The 24,708-nt window shown below is 36.1% G+C and overlaps 1 protein-coding gene across 1 annotated transcript in view; it reads right to left on the reverse strand.

The window, feature by feature from the left end:
- The window catches only part of helz2b (helicase with zinc finger 2b), a 37,131-nt gene extending 13,927 nt beyond the window's left edge, over positions 1 to 23,204 (reverse strand). The window contains exons 1-7 of the mRNA XM_694159.10: positions 23,113 to 23,204; positions 14,872 to 15,429; positions 12,697 to 12,804; positions 12,055 to 12,578; positions 6,896 to 7,546; positions 3,488 to 4,286; positions 2,695 to 2,770 (exon numbers count right to left, since the gene is read on the reverse strand). Coding sequence (XP_699251.3) covers positions 2,695 to 2,770; positions 3,488 to 4,286; positions 6,896 to 7,546; positions 12,055 to 12,578; positions 12,697 to 12,804; positions 14,872 to 15,363 — 2,650 coding nt within the window. The 5' untranslated portion in view covers positions 15,364 to 15,429; positions 23,113 to 23,204. The remainder of the gene's footprint in view (positions 1 to 2,694; positions 2,771 to 3,487; positions 4,287 to 6,895; positions 7,547 to 12,054; positions 12,579 to 12,696; positions 12,805 to 14,871; positions 15,430 to 23,112) is intronic.
- Positions 23,205 to 24,708: the final 1,504 nt, after the last annotated feature.

Below are 24,708 nucleotides of genomic sequence, written 5' to 3' on the forward strand. Positions count from 1 at the left end.
TCCAGATTTGTTATTTTGTAAGCAGCACCGGTTGCTTCCGCTTTAACCATTCTTTTACCAGATTATTAACTTGACTAACGTTAACCATGTGCGGGTGATCATCCTTTCATTATCACACATGATATGTTTTCTTTAGCTTACAGTGTTTTGTTTTGTTAATATGGTTTAATTGTCATTTATTACAATAACATTGCTTTAATGGGAGATTAACTACCCATTTGTGTGGTCAACAGATTACTGTGCATAGTTTTAGATACATATAATATTATCTACATTATAATATTATTAATATAATTATATTATACATTATATATATATATATATATATATATATTAGGGATGTAACGGTATTGTAAATACCGTCATACCGCAATATTAATTTTTTTCGATATTACCGAAGTCGCATGACTCGGTAAAACTATAGGTCTTCTGAGAAAATTTGCTCAGGCGAATGAAGCGAACGGGAGGTAGCGAAAACTACAATCCCCATCATCCCTTGCGGTCTGTTGTCGCTACAGATCCAGTAATGCGGAAATGGAGTGTGCTGCTAGAAGCGGGGATCAAAAAGAGCTGGAAAACTCTAAGGCCCCTTTTACAAGAGTGCATTTTAGTTTTAAAACGGCGTTGTAGGATGAAAACGATCCGCGTCCACACTCGCGTTTTACCCAGCGTTTCTGAACAGCTCTCCGTCCACACCAAAACGCTGAAAACGCACATCACGTGACCACACACACACTCTCGGGCAAGCGCTCCAGCATTTCTACCCAGATGAGAGCTCTGCTTGTCGGACTGCTCATCAAGCATCTCCCGCTGGATCTGATCTCGCTATATTTGCTAAACGTGATATTTCATTCATCTTGTTGTCTTTATCTAACGACATAGGCCAATTCCCTGACTTTGGTCATTGGAATCTATTAAGTTACTTGTTCACGGGTAACATGTTTTGGTTAAGCGCAAAGATAAGTTAATGATTAATCCAGGTACATTGACTGATCGCTTGCCTTTATTTCCTACAATGTATAAACTTATTGTATGTTATACTTTTATAATTATCAATTATTAAAACTGATATTCAGCAAAAGAGAGGCTGTGTTTCGTATTTTCACTGAAATTGAAAGGAGGCAGTTGTTATCGGCTCCGTTTTGTTATAAATATGCACACAGTGAAGATGACGCTCATGCAGCACGACGCCTCAACATTTCTGCTGTCTAAGTTGGTAATATTAAAATGAAAATAGGCAGTTCCTTATATCATGTTTACATTTTATTGATGAGAAAGTGAAACAACGTAGCCAGGGTGATGTGAATGAATTTATAAAGTACACTGTCCTTTGAAGATTTACCCGTGTCCTCGGTATGTTTTCCATATCAAACTGAGAAGGGGGAGACTGCAGCCTTGATCAAACTTGCGAAGTCTTAACTTACAAGAAGAGGATGCAAGACTGAACTGTGTGTGGGCTACTTAATATTGAGGAAAAGCCCCAATCAGATAGGCGAACGTTTGCAGCCCCGCCTCCGTTTTCAGATGTCTCCGTCTTTCCCCATCCACACTGAGACGGAGCAGCAGCGTTTCAGAATGAAAACGGCCTCTCCAGCGTTTTCAAAAAGCTCCGTTTTCGGCGCTCAAGAAATAAGTCATATCTCTCTTGTCCCAGAAACCTCAGTACCAAATGAGAGGTTTTTTTTTCTGTTGCAGGGGACATTGTAAATGCCCAGAGATACCAGCTTTTACCAGATTATATTTATATGATAATTTTCCTTTAAACCCATCTCTATCTAAGTGAGTAATGGATTAAATGTTGAATGTAATGAGTTTTCAACAATACTAAATTAAAAACTTACATTTTTTTTTACATGGTTTAATTTTTTTTTTGTTATTAAAATTGAAGTTCCTGTTTCAAAGCTTACAGATAGATGGCTAATTTGTATGTCATTGACACTTTTGGCACTTTTTTGGAGTATTTTCATAAGTTTTGTTTTTTCCTGTAAATGATTCAATAAATACCGTACCGTGACATTGATTCCGAGGTATTACCGTACCGTGAAATTCTGATACCGTTACATCCCTAATATATATATATATATATATATATATATATATATATATATATATATATATATATATATATATATATATATATATATATATATATATATAATATTATACATCTAACAAAGAAAACAACTATTTTTTTAAATGTAATTTTTTTTTTTTAAGAAATGTTTTGTTAAACTTAAGGTATAGCATACAGCTATATTTTGCTTGTTTTGACATATTTTAAATTTGTAGCTAAAAAATAATTATTTATTTATGTTTGGTGTGGTCAGAGATCAAATTGGTCAATCCTTAATTCTGAGCTCTGAAAAGTCATGTGAAATAAAAACTAATTGTAATGCGACACTATGAAACCATGACCAATTTGTTTTATGCTCACTGAGCAAGCTCATACACGACACACAAAAAGTGAAACGAGTGAGGCATGTGGACATAACACAAGATCATTGTGCTAAGTCATATTTTCCCAACAACAAAATTGTGGCTAATGAAAATGTCAAGTGGCTAGTAATGTTGCAAATCTTCTAGCCACAGTGATTGGTGATCAAAAAAGTTAATGTCAAGCCCTGCCTGTGATCATTTTGTTCTAATTGAATCAAACAGGTTCAAGCAGACAGTGATGTTTGAACCTCTAAGTACCTTGAATGTTTGCTAAATTCTGAACCGACACTCCATAAAATCCTTTCCTGCGGAGATGTATTCTGATGGCAGCAACCTAAATATCAAAGAGAAAAGATGTCAAATCTGTAGGTAATGACAAAATTTCAGGAAAAGGGTTATTACTTTTGTATCAGTTTTTGTGCTAGTTTCCAGTGCTTGAAGTTTATGCACAAACTTGCAATACTACCATTTTAATTTTTAACGTACGGCCCTAAGCCACATGCTAATGTACTTGTCCGCTCAGATTCAGCATCCCTGTCTGTAAGCAGCAAACTAACTAACTTACTAACCAGCGGTACTAATTAATGAAAATCTTAAATATCTCAAACTATTCCTTGACATCCCACGACTCCTAGAAGGTCCAGGATCATACACGGTAACTCGTAAATTTGGAAAGCAAGAGATAAGGTCTATATTATAAACCATATTATTGAGGTAGACAAGTGCAATTACTTTTTTACCCACTTTAAGCACTGCTTGACACAATTTGAGCTCTTAAACAATCACTAAACTATATTATTTAGTGATTGCAAGTGATTTTTCTATTAAAGATATCGTCCTAAAAAATATTTAAGCAACAGAATCATTCAATCTTAAATTATTTAACACTCTCATACCTAATGCTTGATTAATATTAGCAGCTCATATCACATTGTCATTCATATAGCATTTCACCATACATTACTTGCATAATATAACTGTAATCATTTAGAATCATGACATATTTCTTCATGGTTATGTAAATATTTGTTTTTATCACTAAAAAAAGTACCTGTTGGCCTTCACTTAGAACACAAATCTGCTTTGGGTCTTTATCACCCCATTCCATTGGCCAGTCAGTCAGAAGCACTTGTACCATGTTTACCACACTGTTGACCTCAGCATAATTTAACCATGATGTGGATGTGATGGTGGAACTCAGATGGCATTCTCCTCTGACATGATGAAAAATCAAAGGTTTTAGCCTCGGGTGTGGATGCACATCTCCTCTGGCCTTGATCCCATCACTCACATAGAAGTAAGTGGATACAAAATCCACAATTTCTGTGGTCGAGCGGTAGTTCTCGTTAAAGATTATTCTGCTTTTCTTGGCGATGTTGATGCTCTGATCCTGATAGTAGTGGAAGAGGCGATTGAGCAGGGTGTGTTCTGATCTCTTGTCATCGGTTACAGAGAAAAGTTTTGGAGCCATCTGCATGTGGTCTCCTGCTAAAACCACTCGAGTGTGTTTGTCTGCTAAGCCCAGAGCCATTAGAGCTTCACCTTCCAGCATTTGAGATGCTTCATCAATCAAGATATGAGTAAAGAAACCTTCGGGAAGTTTCAGCTCATGGAGATGTCGGGCTATTGATGTGGTGGTTATAATGATGCGATGCGACTCTAGGTCAGAGCGTGCTGGGAGGATGAACGACTGTCCATCTCGAGAGCAGAGACAGTATTTTCGAGTGATGTCATCAGTTGCTATGATAGCGGACCCTCCCTTGTTTGCCTTTATCCTGAGTAGTTTGAGAGTTGGGTGTCCATTAATTATGTATGGATGGAAGTGCTCTCTTACGTATAAATCTGCAGAGCTAGAGGAAATAAAACACAACATTTATTAATTATACATTCTAAATAGCTGTTTTTTAACACAAAACAGCTTGATACTGATAACATTGGATCTCATTCACTGATAATTGCGTATATTGTCAAGAATCAAAAGTCTGAAGTCTTCTGAATTTCTCAGGCTGAAGCATTTATTGTTACAAGCAGTATGCAACAACGGAGGTGATCTGATTGTTAGTCTGACTGGTTTTACACAGTCCTATACACACTTTTCTCCTCCCTTATAGTTTGACATTTCATACATCATGTCTTATTAATCCACCAATATATACTCAGTATGTTCTGCTGTCTACAGCATGGACATTCATCTTAGTTTCCATGTCCCCAGCTGCATCCTGCTATCCAGAACATTGGCTACTGTATCCCTCAGTCTATAGCCTTAATTGTTCTTTAACCCATAGTTGCCCTGTCGATGACATTTATATGTATGTCTCTGTGTCTTATAAATAATAGCTTCTCTATTTAACTAGGAGATAATAAGAGTGCTCTGGAAGGGGTGTCTATTGGGGCTGCTCGGGAAAGAGGGTCTGTAGGACCTGTAATGATATTCCATCAGACACTCAGAAGAAATCACACATTAAATAGAATACATTTTAGATCCAATATATGCGAATATCAACACATTTTTGCAAGAGTACAAGTATATAGGTATCATAAAGTTTTAGCAGCATAATATGTGGCCAGAGGTATGTATAGCTGTTTTTCATCTTTAAAATGAATGCTACAGGGCGGTATGACGCCGTCGCCGGCTACTGTTGCTTTTCACGCTACTATTGACCGCTTACCTTCGTGTGGACGATTTTTCCGGTGTGACCAGTTTGCCCAGTGGCTCACCTCGTACATGGATGGATTTAGGACGCGAAGCTAAGTTGACCACGGGGGTTGGGTTTGAGTCCAGCGAAGAACGGTTCCAATAAATAAACAACAGCCTGAATATGTGGTGAAATCACAAGGCCACGACTGCTTTTCTTTTTGTGGATTGCTTTTGAAAGCACTATCGGTTAGGTTAGGGGATGGGGTGGGTGGGTCTGTCGGTGAATCAGTCTGTCAACAGCTAGCTGGCCTGGCCGACTGAAGTGTGTATTGCATCCTCTGGTGCATTTATGCAATAAGAGGACGCACAAGAAAAAATTGAGATCATCAAAAAGTAAACATATCGCCATTTGATGCATTTGCAAAAACAAAAACTGCAAGCAGACGTACCTCAGTTACATTTTTCGCTGTCCCCAGAAATGTAGACCTGGTTACAAATCCGTAATGAGCCTTGATTGCACATTCAACCACATTTACATAAGAATGGTGGTGAGCAGTAATGCGTTACTAGTAATACTAATACTCTTAACGCATTACTTTTTAAATATAGTAACTCTGTTATTGTTACAATATTATGCGTTTGTTCATTACTTAGTAAGTTAATTAATTTTGGCTGCAGTCTAGCCCACTTGTTCCTGTTTACAGGGGCGACGCATTGTGGGATTGGTGGATGAAAAATCAACCACCGTAAAATGACGTGTCGTGTATGAGGTGCCAGACTGGACAAAAGTCAAGCGAAAACAGACCGAATATGCGCGAGGTACACCAAGTGTGCTCGCGAGAGAGAGGCTGAATGTGTGCGAGGTAGACCAAGTGTTCGTGAGAGATACCGAAAGACTATTAACATTAATATTATTTAATACTATTACTGATACTACTGTATTTGTTGTTTCAAATAATTAAGCACACGTTTGTTATCTAACAAAATTGCTTAGTTCAGTAGACACAGTGACACATTTCTGTTTAATCACATTGCTGTGTTAATTTTTTTTATTGTTAAACATATTTCTATAGCTGTTCTACAACAGCAGATTTTGCACTTTGAATATACATAGCTTACTTTCCATAAGTTGCTGATATACCACATTTAATTTGTGGTTAATTTTAAAATTCATAGATTTCATTTTTGAGCAGCTGTGATGTTTTTGTTTTGTTTAAAATGTATAAAATTTATGGTTGTCTATAATAGCAGTTTTTTTGGTGCTGAGTTTGACCAAATAGATTCTGAATGATAAGTCAGATTACTTTATTTATTTCATAAAGGTTTTGAGTCTGTTGTATATTGTTGCTAGTTTTCATACTGTGAAGGAACATGTTTAAATGTTAAATACAACAACTTTTATAAGCTGAAGCAACTTTAGTTTTTGCATTTTGTTTCTGAATATATATTACGGTTGTTTATCACCTTGTGATTTTTTTATTTTTGTGCTGCTGGTCTGACTGTAAATTAGTGTTTAAAATTCACTTTTCATTTATTTTGTCTTGTATTTTAGTTGTAAGAATGCAAATTAATTAAAACTGCGAAGCTGATCAACAGTGTATTCTCCATGCAGGACTGAAGTGACGTTATAAGGACATTAATGGGAGCATTAAAATGTTCTTTGGAAAAGTAACTCAAAAATGAATTTTAAAGTAACGCATTACTGAAGAAGAAATTGTGTATATGCATGTTCAGTGAATGAGAACCATTGTCTAGATTTATTTTGTTATTTTGTCATTGTCTAGATTTTTCTTTAAGCTTTATTATGACTTAGAGACTTACCTGTTAGTATATGTACAGATGAGCACTTTGTTTTGAGAACGATGGGCCAGCTCTTTGGCTGCCGAGGCCAGACAGAGTGTTTTCCCAGTGCCAAACGGTCCATATATGAGCAATGGAGCAGCAACTTTGTCGTCCTCACACTTTCCAAGAATGAAGTTTAGTGCAATTTGCTGTTTGTTGTTCAATTGGGACTGTTTGGTTAAATTCACGGGGACACAACAGTTGCTGAAGTCAGGCAGAACATTGTGCAAGTCTGGTAGGCGGTCGATAGCTTGGTGTATCTGACAGAATGACAGTCTATTCAACTGAAACTGAACCTCCATTTCACATGTGGTTTCTTTTCGCAGCTCTAGTTCAGACACACACTGTGTAGAGAGCTCGAGACTAAGGTGACCCTCACCAACAGTCTCTTTCATCACAAATGCTTCATAAACATGGTTTCTGTGCTTTGCTGACATGCTAGCCTTTGTTGATTTGCAGTTCACCAAAGCCATCTGCACCCCTCGTTTAAGTACTACTCCTTCAGGAGAGTCCGGCGTGAGCGAGCAGGACACCTTTAGATTGGCAAAGAGCTTTCCTGGAGCAGCGTAAAACAGTGACATGGCATCACTCAAATGGTTAGAGAGAGACACAGTCCCACAAACATTTAACCTGCAAGTTTGGGAAAAGAAGAAAACCAGAGTAATGATGAGAATATAGATTAAAGGTCATCTAAATTTACAAAACTGAGAAAATTTGCATGTTTAATAAAAAAATTTGAGACAAGTACTGATAAATAATTGACCAAATTCTAATATGGTAAGTGTAGATGTATGGCATATTTGTCAGGATTCTGCCACCTCGATCTTGTTAATTCTTGTTTTGGTGGCAGAGTCCGGACTCTAGTCCTGTCTTGTCTACTATGTTGTGCTCGGTTTAAGTTTTCTCAGGTCGAACACTCATATTTCTCATAATTGTCTATCTTTGTCACTGTATGAGTGCCTTCTTGGCTGTGCTTGTGAACGATAAGTGTTTTTATTTATTGTATGCTCGTGGCATTCTGTTTGTGTTGCTGTTGCGTTTAGCATGTGGTTCATGTTTACATGCTTTAGTGTTGTGTTTCAAGTGAACACGCGTTCTCTCATTAGCTGCGTGTTCTAGTCCTGTTTTTTACATGGCTTGTGTTGTTCTTTGTGTCATGTGCTCCCCTGTCTATCGTCTTGTCCCACCCACCTTGTCCCATTATATTATTTATCACTATGTTCACCTGCCTGCTTGTCAGTTTATTGGTTCACTTTCCCTATTTATTCTTTCAGTGTGTTCTGTTCTGTGCTTGTCTGTCGTTGTTGGTCTCCTTTGTGTCTGTCATACCAAACCCTGCCAAGTCAAGTCAGTTTGTCTTAGTGCTGTTTTCCCCCCACCATGGGGTTATTTGTTTTTGTTTGCCTTTTATGTAATAAAGTCCTTCATATTCTGCATTTGGGTCCTCGCCTCCTCTCCCTCACCCCAAACCGTGACAATGTTCCTAAAATTAAGTATATGGTTTATTTACTTTTGTGGTACATTTTATTGCTTTTATGGCTACCCATAGGCAAGTAAAAAGTTAAGGAACACAGGCTCATTGTGAAAACGTACCCCATATACATTTTTGGAGAGTGCAAATTATGTAGCCAGAGTTATGCATTTCATCTTTAAAACGAACGCTACAGGGCGGTATGACACCAGTGTGAAGGTGTTACCAGTTTGCCCAGTAGCTCGCCCTATACATCAGCAGACTTGAGACGCAGAAAAGACTTGACTGTGACGACGGGGTATGACGACGGAGTCTGGCGAAGAACGGTTCCAGAAAGCAGGTAAAACAAAAGTAAAAGGCAAAAAATAAAAAAAACAAGTAATTAACAGCGTGAGAATGTGGTAAAATCTGAAAACGGCCATGAGGGCTTTTCTTTTTCTGGATTGCTTTTCAAAACACTGTTGGTTGAGTTTAGGGAAGGGGTGATCAGCTTTTGAAAAGGGAGTTTTGTCCTGGGAATGGGGAGGTTGGGGGGATCGGTCGGTCAGTGTATTTATGACAGCAGAACAGCAGGCGCAAATAGCACTCGCAAGAGATATTTGAGATCTAAAAAAAGCGTACACACCGGTCTCCAGTGGATTCGTGAAAAACAAAAAATGCTAAAAATTTATCTCCTGGGATATATCTCCAGAAATGTATATAGGGGTACATATTATTTATTCAAAAAGGCGACAACACCAAAGCTCAAAAACTGCATATTTATTAAGTTAAAAAGCTGACAGTTGAACACACTTTGTGACAGCCTTTTTAATTGAATACATTTGCATTTTTGGAGCTTTAGTGTTGCTGCCTTTTTGCATTTTAGCTAAGCACTAAGATAAAAGTGGTGTGCTTGCTTTTGTACATTTTTATATATATGGGTATGTATCAATAATGAGCATTGGTTGGAATCACACTAATGCTGAAAAAATATTAAAATGTGATAGTTTCTATGCAATATATTTTATATATGTAAGGCCCCTAAGAATCTGAATCAATCACACAGCAAGCATAGTTGACAGCTCTTCAAGTTCAAAAGAGTGACAACAATGTTTCCACAGAGTGTTCATAATGGATTGCTTATTCTTTCAGTTTGAATGTTGGTAGCAGCCTATTCATCCTCCTTTCCTTTCAGCAATGTTTTCATCTTTTACCACTTTATCATTTTTCTATGCATAAAAACACCCCTGCCCGTGTTTCATTCATGGAAAGTGCAATTAGAAAATAATGCCTTTTAGTTTTCAATGAGTTAGCTTTCAGTTATCTTTACACTCAACTCAGTGGTTATACCTACTGTAGCTAGTACGAGTTCAAATTCCAAAATTAGAGATTTGAGATAAGGAATAAGTATATTATGAAACAATCTTTGCATAAGTGGACACTATAACAATGTTTCTATGGGTCACTGTGACTCATTTGTATGCGCATGATCTAGCGTCTGCTACAGAAAGTATATCAGTGGGTGTGGCTGATAATATGACACAAGATAAATTACACTCCCTTAATGATGGTGTGGTCCTGTAGATATCAAAAGGTTTCTGGGCAGAGATCAGCTCTAAACAGTGTTTATAATTATATATTAGGTCTCTGGTACCATATAAGGACATGACCTCCCTTAGAATTAAAGAACCAGTCATTATAATAGAATGCACCTTTTTTTTGCCGTGAACGCCATTTCAAACGTATTTATTCCTCGCCATTTTTAAACTATACATTACATCAAGATACACTGATTGTATGACCTTTTACAGAGCTATTTGCTTGAATATACTGTTAAAGTGGATCAACAATGCTTTTAAATTTTTCCTAATGCAAGAATGGGGGTTGTTTAATAGTTTTAAGACAACTTTGATGAAAGGTTTTGAACCACTTCAAATGTTAAATACTGTATATTGAGTAAATGTGTATATTACTAACAACATAATCTTTCAGTTTAATAATAATCATAATTTTTTATTTATTTATTTTCTTTTCGGCTTAGTCTCTTTATTAATCAGGGGTCACCACAGAGGAATGAATCACCAACTAGGGTTGGGCGATGTCCACCAATTTGGCATCGTACGATGTCTAATGTGAAACATCGCGATGGACGATGGCATCGTCTTAATATGAAAAGTGAGGGGGTTTGACAGAGTGCGCGCGACGTGTCTGAAGAGCGAGGAAGGATCCGGGGGTGAGAAGGGTGCGCGACTTTTTTGAGGAAGGGGTCCGGGAAGGAGGCGCGCAATTTCCAGGGGATTATCACTCATTTGGGAAAATTATAAGGGCGGTGGGGGGTGTTGCGGATTTAACATAAGGCAAATTTTTTGCTAATTTTTACTATTGATTATTGGTAAAAAAATAAAAATTTAATTTATTTTTCCTATACAAAAGGTGACCTTAATGCTTATGCAATCTTATCTCGAATGCAAACATTAGTTTGTTCAAACTGTTTTACCATTTGTTGAGCTTTATTATTCTTAGTTATTTAGAATTAATTAGTCAAAACCCTTGGACATTTACTGTATAAGGTGAAATTGGTCCCACTTAATATTAAGTAGCCTTGGTAGGTATTTGCATACAAAAATTAAATGCAGTGTACTTATTGTATTCAAATTGTATTGCACAACACTTATGGTGCTATCAAAGTCCCTTTAAGGCAAGTCATTTCACTCAGTGACCAGCTTTAAAAAGCCTCTCAGGCAGTATGCTAGTGCATTCTGCTTGAATGGGGAAACTTCAAACTCACCAAGCTTATGATTACATTACATATTTGGAATCACAGATAAAATTACACAACAATCGTCTCACAAGTTTCATTTCTTACCATTCGAATCAAACAAAACCTGCATTTTTTCAGGTTACCTGAGCTAATGCGCATGCACACTTGAAAGGAACAAGATCACGACAACAAGCTCATTTATTCACAACATGATCTTGATGGCGGATCTCCTCCAAAAATGACAGCGACTCTTTGTTTACAAGTCTGTGGGCGTTTGAGTAGTTGATGTCATATGATGTGCGTTTGACAGGATGGACTGTACCTCGTGTTAGTTTCATACAGATTAAAAAACCAGAAATCTTTTGTTTTTGTCACTTGGTTCATTTAAAAGTAAATATTTCAGGCTTTATTTAGATATATATCTTATGTCTGTGAAGCAAGTATTCACTAAGATTCCAGTGTGTTTGTTGACCACATAAATTGTTGTAAAAACACACGTCTAGTCCAAGCTTCTCCCCCAGAGAATTGTCAGTCTATGATTGGCTCCTGTACTAGTAGGCAGGGCTTCATTCGTCATATTGACCATTACAGATTTCCCCATTCAAAACTATACGAGTGACGCATCTTGTGTATTCTATAGTCTTTGGTGCTATTGAGGTGGGATACAGGTAAGCTCAATGACAGATTTGGTGGTATGGGTAGGTTTATTGGTGGTTTAAGGTGTAAGGGATGGATCAACAATGTAATTTTAACAATGAATATTAACCTATAACATAACTTAAACCCACACCTCAACTTTAGCATAGCATTGATGCACAATTTATGTTTAACTGGTTTTGGGAATACATCCACAAAAATAAAGAAAATATAGTAAATTTACACCACAGCATACATTTCAAGTGCACTATTTCTACAAGCTGTCTATACCTGCTAATGAGCTCCTCCTCTGCAATTTCCTCCCTGAACAGGAAGTGGTGAGCCCTCTCTCTGTAGTTTTCCCGATGAAGTGGCAAACTATGATCTGCATGTGGATTGAACTGCAGGTTCAGTTGAGGTGGTTTGTATTTACTGAGCAACTGCTCGTCCTCCTCCTTTCTGGCGAAGAAGGGCACGATAACCCTGTTTCCCCTGTTCCAGCGCTCATTGGAAAGAATCTCAGCACATTCACTCTCTTCTGCCTCTTCAGGCTGGACAAGGAACTGCTGTCCAACCCTCACCTTCAGTTTCCTGAGCAGAACTGGTCGCATGTCAAAATCAAACACCAGCCATTGTTCGTACACACCAGGGTGGAAAGACAGGAAAGACACACTCAGCTGGTAGGTGGACTGAGAGGAACGAAGCTCGTGGCCTGCAATGTGTGTGATTGGGGGGATGGTGTTTCTTAAACTATCACTCAAAGAGAAAACAGCACCATTTTCCACTTTTAGTAGAGCTACGTGAGCCAAGGATCTCTAGACATGCACATACACACACACACACAAAACAAACTAGGTTATTATTAGTGTGTTATTAAAATAAGTTTAATATTAGCTGAATGTAAGCTTATGCAGGTTAGCGTGTGTTTCTGACCTCAGTGGTGATTGTGAATTTCCATCTGATTTCATTGTCCTCTTGTAAACAGTCCATACTGAGATTCTCATCGTGTGTAACACGCACATCATCTACATGCTCAGAGATCTGCAAATACACACGTGTCTAAGATTTACTTGGAAAAAACTTATGTCAAGTTTCATCACATTTCACAATCCACGTAGTGTTTATAGATAACCCTGGCATAATTCATAAGCTGACGCATTATACTGTATAAAATTCACTCCCAGTGTAATTTTTAATATACTACGATACATGTCACATCTATTTATAATATTATGATATGTACATCAAAACAATTTGAATTAGTATGCTATTTTCTGTTCTGATTTGACCACCCTTGTCTGAACACACCTCTTGACTATTCAAGGAGGATTGCAGACTCAAAAGCACACACCCGCAGGTATGAATGGCTAGCACTTTTGCATATTTAAAATATCTCAAGCTTTGCTTACAAAATTAGGTTCCAAAGTTTGAGAGAACAGATGTGTGTAAAATTCTACATCTAACCTGCATCTTCATATGTGATCCTGGACCACAAATATGTTGCACTGGTGTATTTCTGCCAATAGCCAAAAAAATACATTATATGGGCCAAAATTATAGTTAAAATGATATATTTCTTTGTTCATGCAAAAATCATGTAAACATTAAGTAAATATCATGGCCCATGAAGACTATTTTTTAATTTCACACTGTAAATATATCAAAACTCACATTTGCTTAGTAATATGCATTGCTAAGCACTTTATTTATACAACTTTAAAGGCAATATTCTCAGTATTTAGATTTTTTTTGAACCCTCAGTTTGAGATTTTGAAATAGTTGTATCTCAGCCAAATTGGATCCTATCCTAACAAAGTATTTGTCAATGGAAAGCATATTCATTCAGTTTTTAATTAAATGAAATAAAAAAGACAATTATGACTGGTTTTGTGATGCTGAGAGCCACATACCATTCATAACCTTGGGGTATGACTGTAAAGTGTATGGAAGCAGCTGTGATTTAGACCAATACACAAACACTCTTAAAAGTTCCTGTATTGAGTCCAGAGTTTTATCAATGAAAACTGCACATTAAAAAGCGATACCCTGTGCTTTAATAAGAGAAGCCAAGGGGAAAACAAATCATTAGTAACTGAGGACTTTTGATTGAGAATGTGTTGGTTTAATGATGAAGGGGCTCATACATTTGAAGTCAGAATTATTAGCCCTCCTGAATTATTAGCCTCCCTGTATTTTTTCCCACATTTTCTGTTCATTAAAGATTTTTTTTCAACACATTTCTAAACATAGTAGCTTGATCTGTAAACAATCGGGGAAAAATTGCTTAAGAGGCATAATAATTGCTTAATATTTAACTTAAAATGTTTTTTTGATAAATTAAAGCTTCTTTTACTCTAGCTTAAATAAAACAAATAAGGCTTTCTCCAGAAGAAAAAAATATTATAGGAAATACTATTAAAAAATATAAAAATTCTGTGCACTGTTAAACGTAATTTGGAAAATGTTTGGAATAAGAACTACTGTCACACAACCAGCGATCGCTTTCCAGAGATCGCTGGTTCTCACACAAACTCTCAAAACTACATTTCCGCATTTCCCAAGACTACATTTTCATACATGCACTGCTCCCAAACACGCACGCCTGTTCACTCATCTATCCTGATTGCAATCACCAGCTGAACCTTGTCACAGACTGATATCAGACTTGTTTGCATCTTTGTGACATTACAACGCGTTTCCCTGTCTTGTTTTTTCCGTGTTAGACCTAAGCCTTGTCAACCTTGTTCTCTAGTTTAGCCGCCTGCCTTTCGACCTTTTGCCTGTATATCGTTTATGATTCTGGACTGTCTATAGATACCCGTTTGCACCTGATGACCACTGCTTGCCTGACATTGAATAAACCTGCATATTGGCTCTTACCTTCTGTTGTGAGTGTCACTCCCCCCAGTCGTTACAACTACAAAGTCACAGAAGGGCTAATAATTGACTTCCACTGTAACTCAAGTTTTGCCAGCCGAGACTCAAATCAGCGACCTTCTTGCTGTGAGGCAACAGTGCTAACCACTGAGCCACCGTGTCATTTTTCTAAGATAACATGGACATATGTATTCTGTGCAGTCATCTAGTGCAGGATTTCAGTATACTCACAACAAGAATCTCGTTGCTGCTGCTTCTGTATTCTTTCAGAAGTTTTTCCTGGTATGAAGAAAGCTCCTGAAAACTCGGCTGAGCTTCTTTCTTGCCCTCAGCCTGTCGCTTTCTCTGAGTAATCAGATGAATTATTGTTCTGTGATCAAGATTTGTGTGTTTTTGCAAGTTCCACACCGCAGCCTCTTCTGGACTGCTGGCAAACGTGCATCTGTCTCGATGTATACGGCACCCCACATCCTCCTGAAAATACCAGCAAACCTCGTATCGTTGCGGCCGTGGGTGAGTGGGCCGCTGGAACACACGGCTCCATCTGGAACCTCTGACCTTTGCTCTGGCTAGCAGGACATCATGAGAGCAACGGTGAGGTGTTGCAATGATGGTGTAGGAAATGTGAGAGTGTTTTTCAGTACAGCCATTACAAACAGCTCTCAGCTCATACATCTGCATGAACTGCTGCAGCTGAGCATCTCTCGAGTGTGATGTCGACATTTCTACGGATTCAAGACATAACGCACAACGTCTTGTTCAGCTGGCACATACTGCTGTCAACTTAACCTAATGGGAGGAAAGAGAAGAACACGGCTCATTAAATGCCCCTTTCCTGCTCCACATAGGAATATGTAAATACCATTTACAAGTCAATATGTAAATACCATTCAAATGCATAAGAGCATAAAAACACACTGAAAAAATAGTGTTTAGACAGCTATAGGAAAGTTTTAAAAACAAATCATGATTTTGACAGGATTTATTAAATGGCACAAACGTTTGACAAAGTATCTACACTAAAATATGCTGTAAAATTTACAAGTGCACTGTAAATGAATGAATAGTGTAAATGTGCTGTAAAACTAAGCTTGTAAATTTAGCCAGTAATACTGAAAAATTGCCATTAGTACTGTCAATTTTGAGCGGCACAGTGGGCAGTGGGTGGAGCTGTTGCCTCACAGCAAGAAGATCGTTGAGTCGAGCCTTGGCTGGGTTTAATTGGCATTTCTGTGAGGAGTTTTCCCCGTGTTGGCGTGGGTTTCCCCCACAAGTCCAAAGACATATACACTATATATAGCACTATATATAGCACTATAGGTGAATTGGGTAGGCTAAATTGGCAATAGTGTATGTGTGAATGAGAGTGTATGGGTGTTTCCCAGTGATGGGTCGCAGCTGGAAGGCATCTGCTGCGTAAAACATAAACTAGATAAGTTGGTGGGTAATTCTGCTGTGGCGAACCCTGGTTAATAAAGGGACTAAGCTGAAAAGAAAAGGAATGATTGTCAATTTTACAGCAATTTCAGTGTATGTTTAAATCCAAAGATATGATATAGACTGCTATAAAACTGAAATATTACATAAAACATTCGTGCATAAATCACCATTGTTATCCAATGAGTCAAAGAAAACAAAAATCTCAAAGTCCTGAAAAACTGGTGTCAGACATCAAAAAGAAAAATGGAATTTGCTGCATTTGGGAAGCCTTCATGAGCCATATCACTTATCTAATAAATTACAGCGTCTCAGAAGACAAAACACAACTAATGCCTTGAAGACTGGTTTTAGAGGTGAGAGACAGTTCTGGGTGGCAATATACCAAACCACTTTGATAACAGACTTTGACCAAACCAGCTTTTCAGATGTTGTGCAATGTGGTCAGACCACTGATCTGTCCTTTAATGCCATCCCATTCTGCTCCAGTTTCTGTCAGAAAAGCTGATTGGCATTGCGCTGTATAAATTAGCTACATGTGCATGTAAAAACAAAATCATGACCTTTTGATCCACATACTGGAATTTATTTGGTAAATTTGTTTCCATTGTCATTTTTCTTATCAACTAAACAGTTTATCCTACTCAGTTATGTGCACAAAAAATAGTAGGATAAACTGTTTAATTTTTTTTTATTATGCATATTTTGGTGTTTAATTTTTATGTGTCTATATTTTCTATGTGATAGTACAAAATGTAAATACAAATAGTTTGATTGACACTGTAGCTGCCGTCAGAAGCAATTCTTATATATTACACTCTATAAACATAAACTTTACATTAAAAAAGTCAATAAATAGTTAAAATGTTCAGAGTAATCATTAGAATAAATAAGTAATGTATATTTGTTGTTAATGAATGTTAATTCATTTAAAGTTATTTAACTAAAACTATAAGGGGGAGAGGGGAACCTTTTCTTTTTATGTTTTGCTTGGGAATTATTTCATTGTTGCAATCAAGATATTCTTCCGATGCACTACAAGTAGTTCAGCCAAAGTTGCTGTGCTAAAACACGGCTTTAAGGTTTAAGAAGTGCAAAGAAGTTTGTTTAAGAGAAACTGCAACCCTTCAAGTTTATTCCTCTTGAGTTAGAGAGGCCAATGAGGTATGTGTCGTATGGTGTTAACGTATGTGAACATGTATGATTATGTGTCCATATATGTAATGTATAATTAGCCAATTAAGTGTATTTCTTTACATGTTGAATGTGCACTTTATCTTTTGGTTGTATGTATGTTGTTCATTACGTGCAACATCACCTTTAAAGGGTTAATTGAAGTTTATGTATTTCTTTTCGTAGTTCTGACGGCAATATTGGGACATAAAGGAGTGCAAGGCTAGAATGTACAAGACATACTACAGACTCGTGTCCGAATAAATGTCAGTTAAAATCAAGATCGACTTGAGCCTTTGTTTCATCTCGAGGGGAGTAACAGACACTGTTCTAGTGACACCGTTTAATCAAGCAGCAGATCCCTTTGGGGCTATTTCCCGTTGGCACAATTAATAGCAGTGCATCAAGTGAGTATATTTTGTTTACGACCAGTGTGTTGTTGTTTTTTTCCATCACTGCACTCTATCACCCAGATAGATTTGAGCTTTAGATCTCTTATGCCCATAGCTGCTGCCAATGCACAGAAATGGTGGTGTGATACTACAATGCAGCTTGAAAAAACAGCATAGAATATGAAAATTGATAGAAAAGAATGTGTGTGAGGTGTTAATCTTTAGTTATCTCAGAACCGAGAACATACTGATAAAAGGCACAGTGACTTTTAGTGAAAATAATGTAAGTCCAGAAACAATGGACCCAATGGTTGGTTTAATAATATTAACTTTAAAAATAAAGTCTGTTATTTAGTTTTTCTGGGTAGTTTATTTTGATTAATGGACAAGGCTAAAGCCAAATGGAAAAATGACAAGATACATTCATAAGGAAAAAGAGAAGATGAAAATAAGTATGGTAGGGGACAGGCTGCCAAAAAATGCATTGCTGTGGTCAGCAACACCTCATGTGCAGGCATGCATTTGCTGTAGGCAATTAATTGTTAGAGTGAACGCACAGCATGTCAATGTTTATTACACAGCTCTTTGAAATACTTGATTCTAATTGGTCAATCACAACATTCCAAGGAATAAAAACCTGTAAACAACCGGTAAAACTAATATCACAAGCTCTCCCGTGGAACTATGAATCATCTCGACCGTGAATATATTAGGAGATTCTTATCTCACGCACCATCTTTTAAAACTTAAGGTGCTTTCACACCTGTAGTACGTTTCCTTTAGCCTGAACCTGGGTTAAAAATGATACAGTGTAGCACTTTCAGCCGCTTTGGTTCTATTTCACACCAGACCGACTTCTATATTCTGAACCAGTTTAAACGAACCAAGAAGCAGTCATGTTACAACATCCACATCAATCGTTGGCTAGACAAATTTTTGAACTTCATTTAAATTGGTTAGAATGAATGCACAGCAAACTCATTTCGAGCAGGTCTCTGCATGCTTGTTTGGTCCACTTTGGTGCGCACCAGAGAAAGATTGCTGCTTTCACATCTGCCCGAACAAACCACACCAAAAAGGCAAACAAACTCTGACATGCTTTAATCAAAGTAAATAAGGCAGGTGTATGAATAATGTAAAGTAAAGCAGGTAAACCCTGAATAATAATACAATTAGATTAGTGCAGACTGCATCCAGCCATTTCTTCAGCAAGATTTACATTTAATTTAACAGTTTGTAAATTCTTATAGCTCAGATCAATGTTTTTGTGTCTAATTGTTTACTTTTGTGGCAAGTATCTGATTATTAAGCAGGACAATGCACACATTTTGTTTTTGCAAAAAAAAAAAAAAGAAAAACCTATAGTGTTTGGCTGATAACTAAAAAATGGACTGCATTAAAAAAACAACTAAGGATTTTCTGTTGTTAATATGTTCTGTATGCTGTTGTTCGCATGTTGAAATTAATCAGTATTTTAAACTACAATATTTAAAGTGTCAGAAACAAAACAAAATTATTTGTTTTATTTTGGGTAGAAAAAAAGCAGTTTTAATTTTTTTACAAAATATTTTAAGGTCAAAATTATTAGCCCCTTTAAGATATATTTTTTCAGGAAGGCTAATAATTCTGAATTCATTTACATTTAGTCATTTAGCAGACACTTTTATCCAAAGCGACTTACAAATGAGGACAAGGAAGCAATTTACACAACTATAACAGCAACAATGAATAAGTGCTATAGGCAAGTTTCAGGTCTGTAAAGTCTAAGAAGGAAAGTACTAGTAATTTGTTTTTGTTTTTTTTTGTTTTTTTGTTTTTTTTTTAGTACAGTTAGTGGTATATCCAGAGAGGCAATTGCAGATTAGGAAGTGAAGTGGTGACTAAATAGTTGAGTTTTTAGTCGTTTCTTGAAAACAGCGAGTGACTCTGCCGTTCTGATGCAGTTAGGGAGTTCATTCCACCAACTGGGCAGATTGAGCGTGAGCGTTCGGGAAAGTGATTTCTTCCCTCTTTGGGATGGAACCACGAGGCGACGTTCATTCACAGAACGCAAGTTTCTGGAGGGCACATAAATCTGCAGAAGTGAGAGCAGATAAGAAGGAGCAAAGCCAGAAGTCGCTTTGTAGGCAAACATCAGAGCTTTGAATTTGATGCGTAGGGTTAGGGAATTCAACTGTATATATAATTATTATTATATTTATTATTATCATGTAGAGTGGGTTACTTTAATAAAATAATTTAATGTGTGCTTTAAATGTAATATATGTTTGTCAATAGGCGGTACTTTTGTTAAAACCTCTTTTTTAATTGCATTAAAGGGAAGCACAAATCTTAGCCTTACCCTGAGGTTTGTTCACCCTCTACCCTGTCTGTATAAATTTAAAGCTTGCATTTATATACTGGCTCTTCGTTGTTCGACTGGTGCTCTACCGTCTACACCCTAATTGCACAACCATTTAATATGTGAATTTTAGAATTAAAATAATATAGCCCACTTTGCAGCTTTCTTTTAAGTTATAGTAGAACTATATAAAAATAGCCTAACCTAGACAGACTGTTTTGACTTCTGACGTTTTGTAATATAGCTAATTTTGATGAATTAGCTATAACTTTCTGTGTTTTCTTTTTTTATGCTGTTATGCGCGCATTATATTTCACACACATATGCAAGGTGACTGAGAATGAAATTAAAGCACAAAAGATACTGGGCCATTAATAGCTTAAAAAGTTATTTTTTTAAAACTATTATAATTTGAAGGAGAACAAAGAAAATGTTAAAAATTGAACTGAAACTAAATTATTAAAAGTAAACTTCATTTAATAATTAAAAAAACAATTTATGTTCTGCTGCAAAATTATTTTAATTATGATTTAGTAATCTGCTAGAGGTAGGTCAATGTCTTTGTATGCTTTTAATGAAGTAGCATTTAACTTAGGAGCTTTATTAATTCTAATAAGTCTTTATTTCTTTAATTTTACTTTCCAAAATGAATCCTCATTGCACTTAACCAGTTTACAACGATAATAAAACTTGTTAAAAAGTTTGTAATGTTTAATGGAGGAATTATAATTCTTTGTTTCATTATTTCATCTTCATTTACAAGTAGCAGGGTATTTACAGCTACTGTATATTTCTGTCCATCCCTTTGTGTCCCCATAGTCGCAAACAGCTGTTACACCTGAAAAATAAAGGGATTTTTAGTGCTGCAGCGGCGCTATACACGGCAGGAATGGTCCTTTTGAAGTGTCACCCACTGTAGATGTTTATTATCCTTTACTTATCGCTTTGCAATAAATTTGATGGCATTTACGAAGATGGTTTTACCAGAAATGGAAATTCTGACAGGCTTTACACATTTTCAATTTGATATCCATATAGGGAAATGAGGATCGAAAAATGTTTGATTCTCCATGTTTTTTGCAAGATCTTATTTTGTGTTCAGCAGAAAAAAGAAACTAATATTAGTTTAGAACAACATGATGAACAGATGAACTTTCCTTTAGCAACATCCAAAGTAAAGCCTCAAAAATCAGTTTGTGTGTGTGTGTGTGTGTGTGTGTGTGTGTGTGTGTGTGTGTGTGTGTGCGTGTGTGTGTGTGTGTGTGTGTGTGTGTGTGTGTGTGTGTGTTTGTTTGTCTGTTTGGCATTTTATAGGTAATTTCTCAATTTAATCTTGAAAATGAAAAAATGATTTATTTAAATGCATTGTTTATTTTGTCATATAACCTATTAATAGTTCTGATAGCTCTTTTTTTATTGTTAGGATAGAATGAAAATTTAGAACATAAATTTAGAACAGAATGAAAAAAGTTCCCTCGGTGATACTCAAAGTTTTCAAACAGCAGAAAGACAAATGTTCTGTAATCCTCGGCTACAGCTGTTTTCAAGGTTGTGATAAAGAATGAGCAGTGGTGTGCAGTACAAGCTGATATTCTCAAACACAGAAGACAAAACAAAAGCTTATTTTCCTTTTTGTTCTCACAAAACCTAGCAACCAGATTTAAACAGAACAGCTTTTGGGCCTTCAGACAGATACTACATTTGTTAACCACAAACGTCTGTGCGTGAAGGTTTTTCCTTTGTGCTTTTGATAAACAGTTGTATGTTTATTTTATGTCAATGTGACCCAAAGTGAAAAGTTCTTCAAATCATGCGCAGATTATTTTAGGACAGAATATAATGACAATGTCTACAAATACAAACTGTGTGCCAAATGAATATATGTAAAGTCCATTTGTAAATACTACACATAACAAGCACATATACACAGGGATTAGTTTCACTGCGTATTTACACAGAAGTCATGTATCAAAGCACAAAGGCCGTTGCTGAGCAGCCATGCTTTATAAGCTAATGACTTAGACTAGTTGAATAAACAATGATTTTATTTGATTTATTTTACAGTGCCTGACACTGCTGTCATATGTCCTAATGTCATGCTGTAAAGCTTGCAGACATTTTTTTTGTGGCTCCAGGAAATCTACCAGTTCAACAGCTTTTGAGCACTCCACATCACTTGCAAGTCATTAAACAGCTTATGAAAAAATGTCTCGACATCTTTCCGCATATATTTCTACACTGTAAGACAGGCGGTTGTTTGTTTTCTTTGGAGGAAACTACAGTGTTGCAGCAGCGAGTCACTTAAAATAGAAACACAACATAAACTCCAACCATTCACACACAAAAAAACAATGTCACATACAGATTAGGTAGACCTATTCATCAGATTAATAACCACTATGAAAAAAAACTTAGAATCGGGTATGTTCTGATAGCATTAATTGAAGTTATTTTTGTAATGGATGATCAAAATTCATTGAAAATAATTGAGCTTAAGATAAAGCCAGTCTATGATAGATTTCAGTGGGCTCAATTTGACTTTACAATTATAACCTTATAACTGCTCTTAGACTATTCTACCGGTTTCTATTCGACAATGTGAAATTTCTAACATAGGCTATAATACAGAAAGAAAACATTGACTCAATAAAATAGCCTACTTACAATAAGTATTAGAGGAATACAAGCTGGCAGCAGGTGCCGACTTATTTATTAGCCTAATAATAATCCTCCTCCCTCTGCTGTCAACCATCAGGGGGGAAAGTAATGCTCCTACAAAACAGCTAAATTAGTAGGCTAGTATGTTGTTATTATTACGAATATTGTAGTGTATAGCTGTAAATTAAAGACTAGCTAACATTGCACTTGCACCCAATGACCAAGAGTGTAGCCTACTGCAATATTTCACTTTAATTCACCAAACCAAATCTGGTACCTGACATAAGTTACACAAAAAGACTATTAACCATATACATGAACTTAATAAAAACAATTACGGTGATATCTTTAAGAAATTTGTAAAATTTAAATGCGCTAATGTAAAAAACAAGAGCGCGCGCGTAATAAAACCGAAAATACAACCGTCTTTTGAACACAGATTAAAATATACTTATATCCATTTGAACCCACCTTTGCATCTTCGAGGAGGGAGGCGGGAGGTCACCTGCACGCTAAACTAAGTCCATGAAGTGTACACAGCGAAAACCTAATGTAAATCTCTTGCATTCTCACTACCCACGGGCGTTTTTATGAGTTTCGTTTTCCTAGTAGTGTGGGCGAAACACCGGCCAGTTATGCCCTTCCCCTTTTCTGTTTGAACAACGACATACAGTAGTAGGGTAGTTGTGGTGCTTGTGGTTGTAATAAACAAGCCTCATGTCTTCAAAAAACGATTCCTGGGTCATGTGTTCCGATGCCACGGGATATTTTTGTTGCAGTGGGCAATGAAGACTCCAACTGCGTTCTGGCGTGTGAGATCTCACGTGTAACTCACACTTCATTTTCTATTCTATAGCTTACAATGTTTTTTTTAATTTTTCTTATAGACCATTTAGAGGGATGTAAACAATAACAATGGTTCTAATGTATTCTCTATTTTAACATTTTATTTTCAATAGCTTTTCAATAATCCAAAAAGTTCCATTTATATTGATAAATAATGTTATAACAGGGCCATTCTTCAACTACGGGCACTTTAGCCTTGTGAAGTTAAGTAAAAAAAAGTGTTCAAAATTAACGTAAAACAGCCTTATAAGTTTAAAAAATTGTCTAGTTTTAAGATCTGTAAAGAGGACAAACTTAGATAAGAAATTAAGCATTTTTTCCATCATGAACTGAACAAATGTCAATTCCACCACATCTCAATCTGCTTATTTCAAAATGAAATCAATTGTGGCAGTCAAACATGGTCTAAGATCATGTTTTGTATCTTGTTTAACCAATCTTTCCACAATATATATAATAAATATACATTTGTCAATGAAATAAATTAGTTGGTTGCTGAATAGTACACCTATCACACTTTAAAATGTAATATTAATTTGGTTAAGAGCTTATTAGAAAATAAATAAACTTAATTTGTATATTAAACAGAGCATGAATTTATACATTGTGAATACACTTTTAATGTGTGATGAGAACTTTTTTTTTTTTATGTGTGTGGTGATGGAAATGACAGTGGTGGAAATGACATTTCAACAGTTTATTGTGAAAAAAATGAAAAATAGCTTCACTGATTAGCTTTGATTTGATACTATATTTATATGTATACAAAACACTCTTATTTACCTTCATTTTGTTTGGTTTTTAAAAACATCTTTAAAGGTAAAACATGTTTGGAAATAATGTAGAATAAATGTATTTCCTTATCAAGCAATATTTACCTAGATTTTTTTTTCAAATGTTTTTGATTAAAAAAAAATGTAATTCCCTACATCTTGAACATGTTCTCAGATGGCACTATTCATTTTCATAGAAAACACCTAAATAATCTTTCACACAAACATTACAGTGTTGTGGTGGAAATTACACTGATACTGTGCGACAATTATATTTTGTATAAAAATAACATTGATAATAGTCTCACAATAATAATGATAAAATATGTAAATTATTTCACTAGTGCTTAATTAAGATACATTAATAGATAACAGATAAATAATATTTTAAAATTATATTTTCACTGTTGAAGTTTAAAACTTTGGGTGTGCGACAAAGTGAAAACAG

This window comes from Danio rerio, chromosome 2 (assembly GCF_049306965.1).
Source record: "Danio rerio strain Tuebingen ecotype United States chromosome 2, GRCz12tu, whole genome shotgun sequence".
Lineage (NCBI taxonomy): Eukaryota > Metazoa > Chordata > Actinopteri > Cypriniformes > Danionidae > Danio > Danio rerio.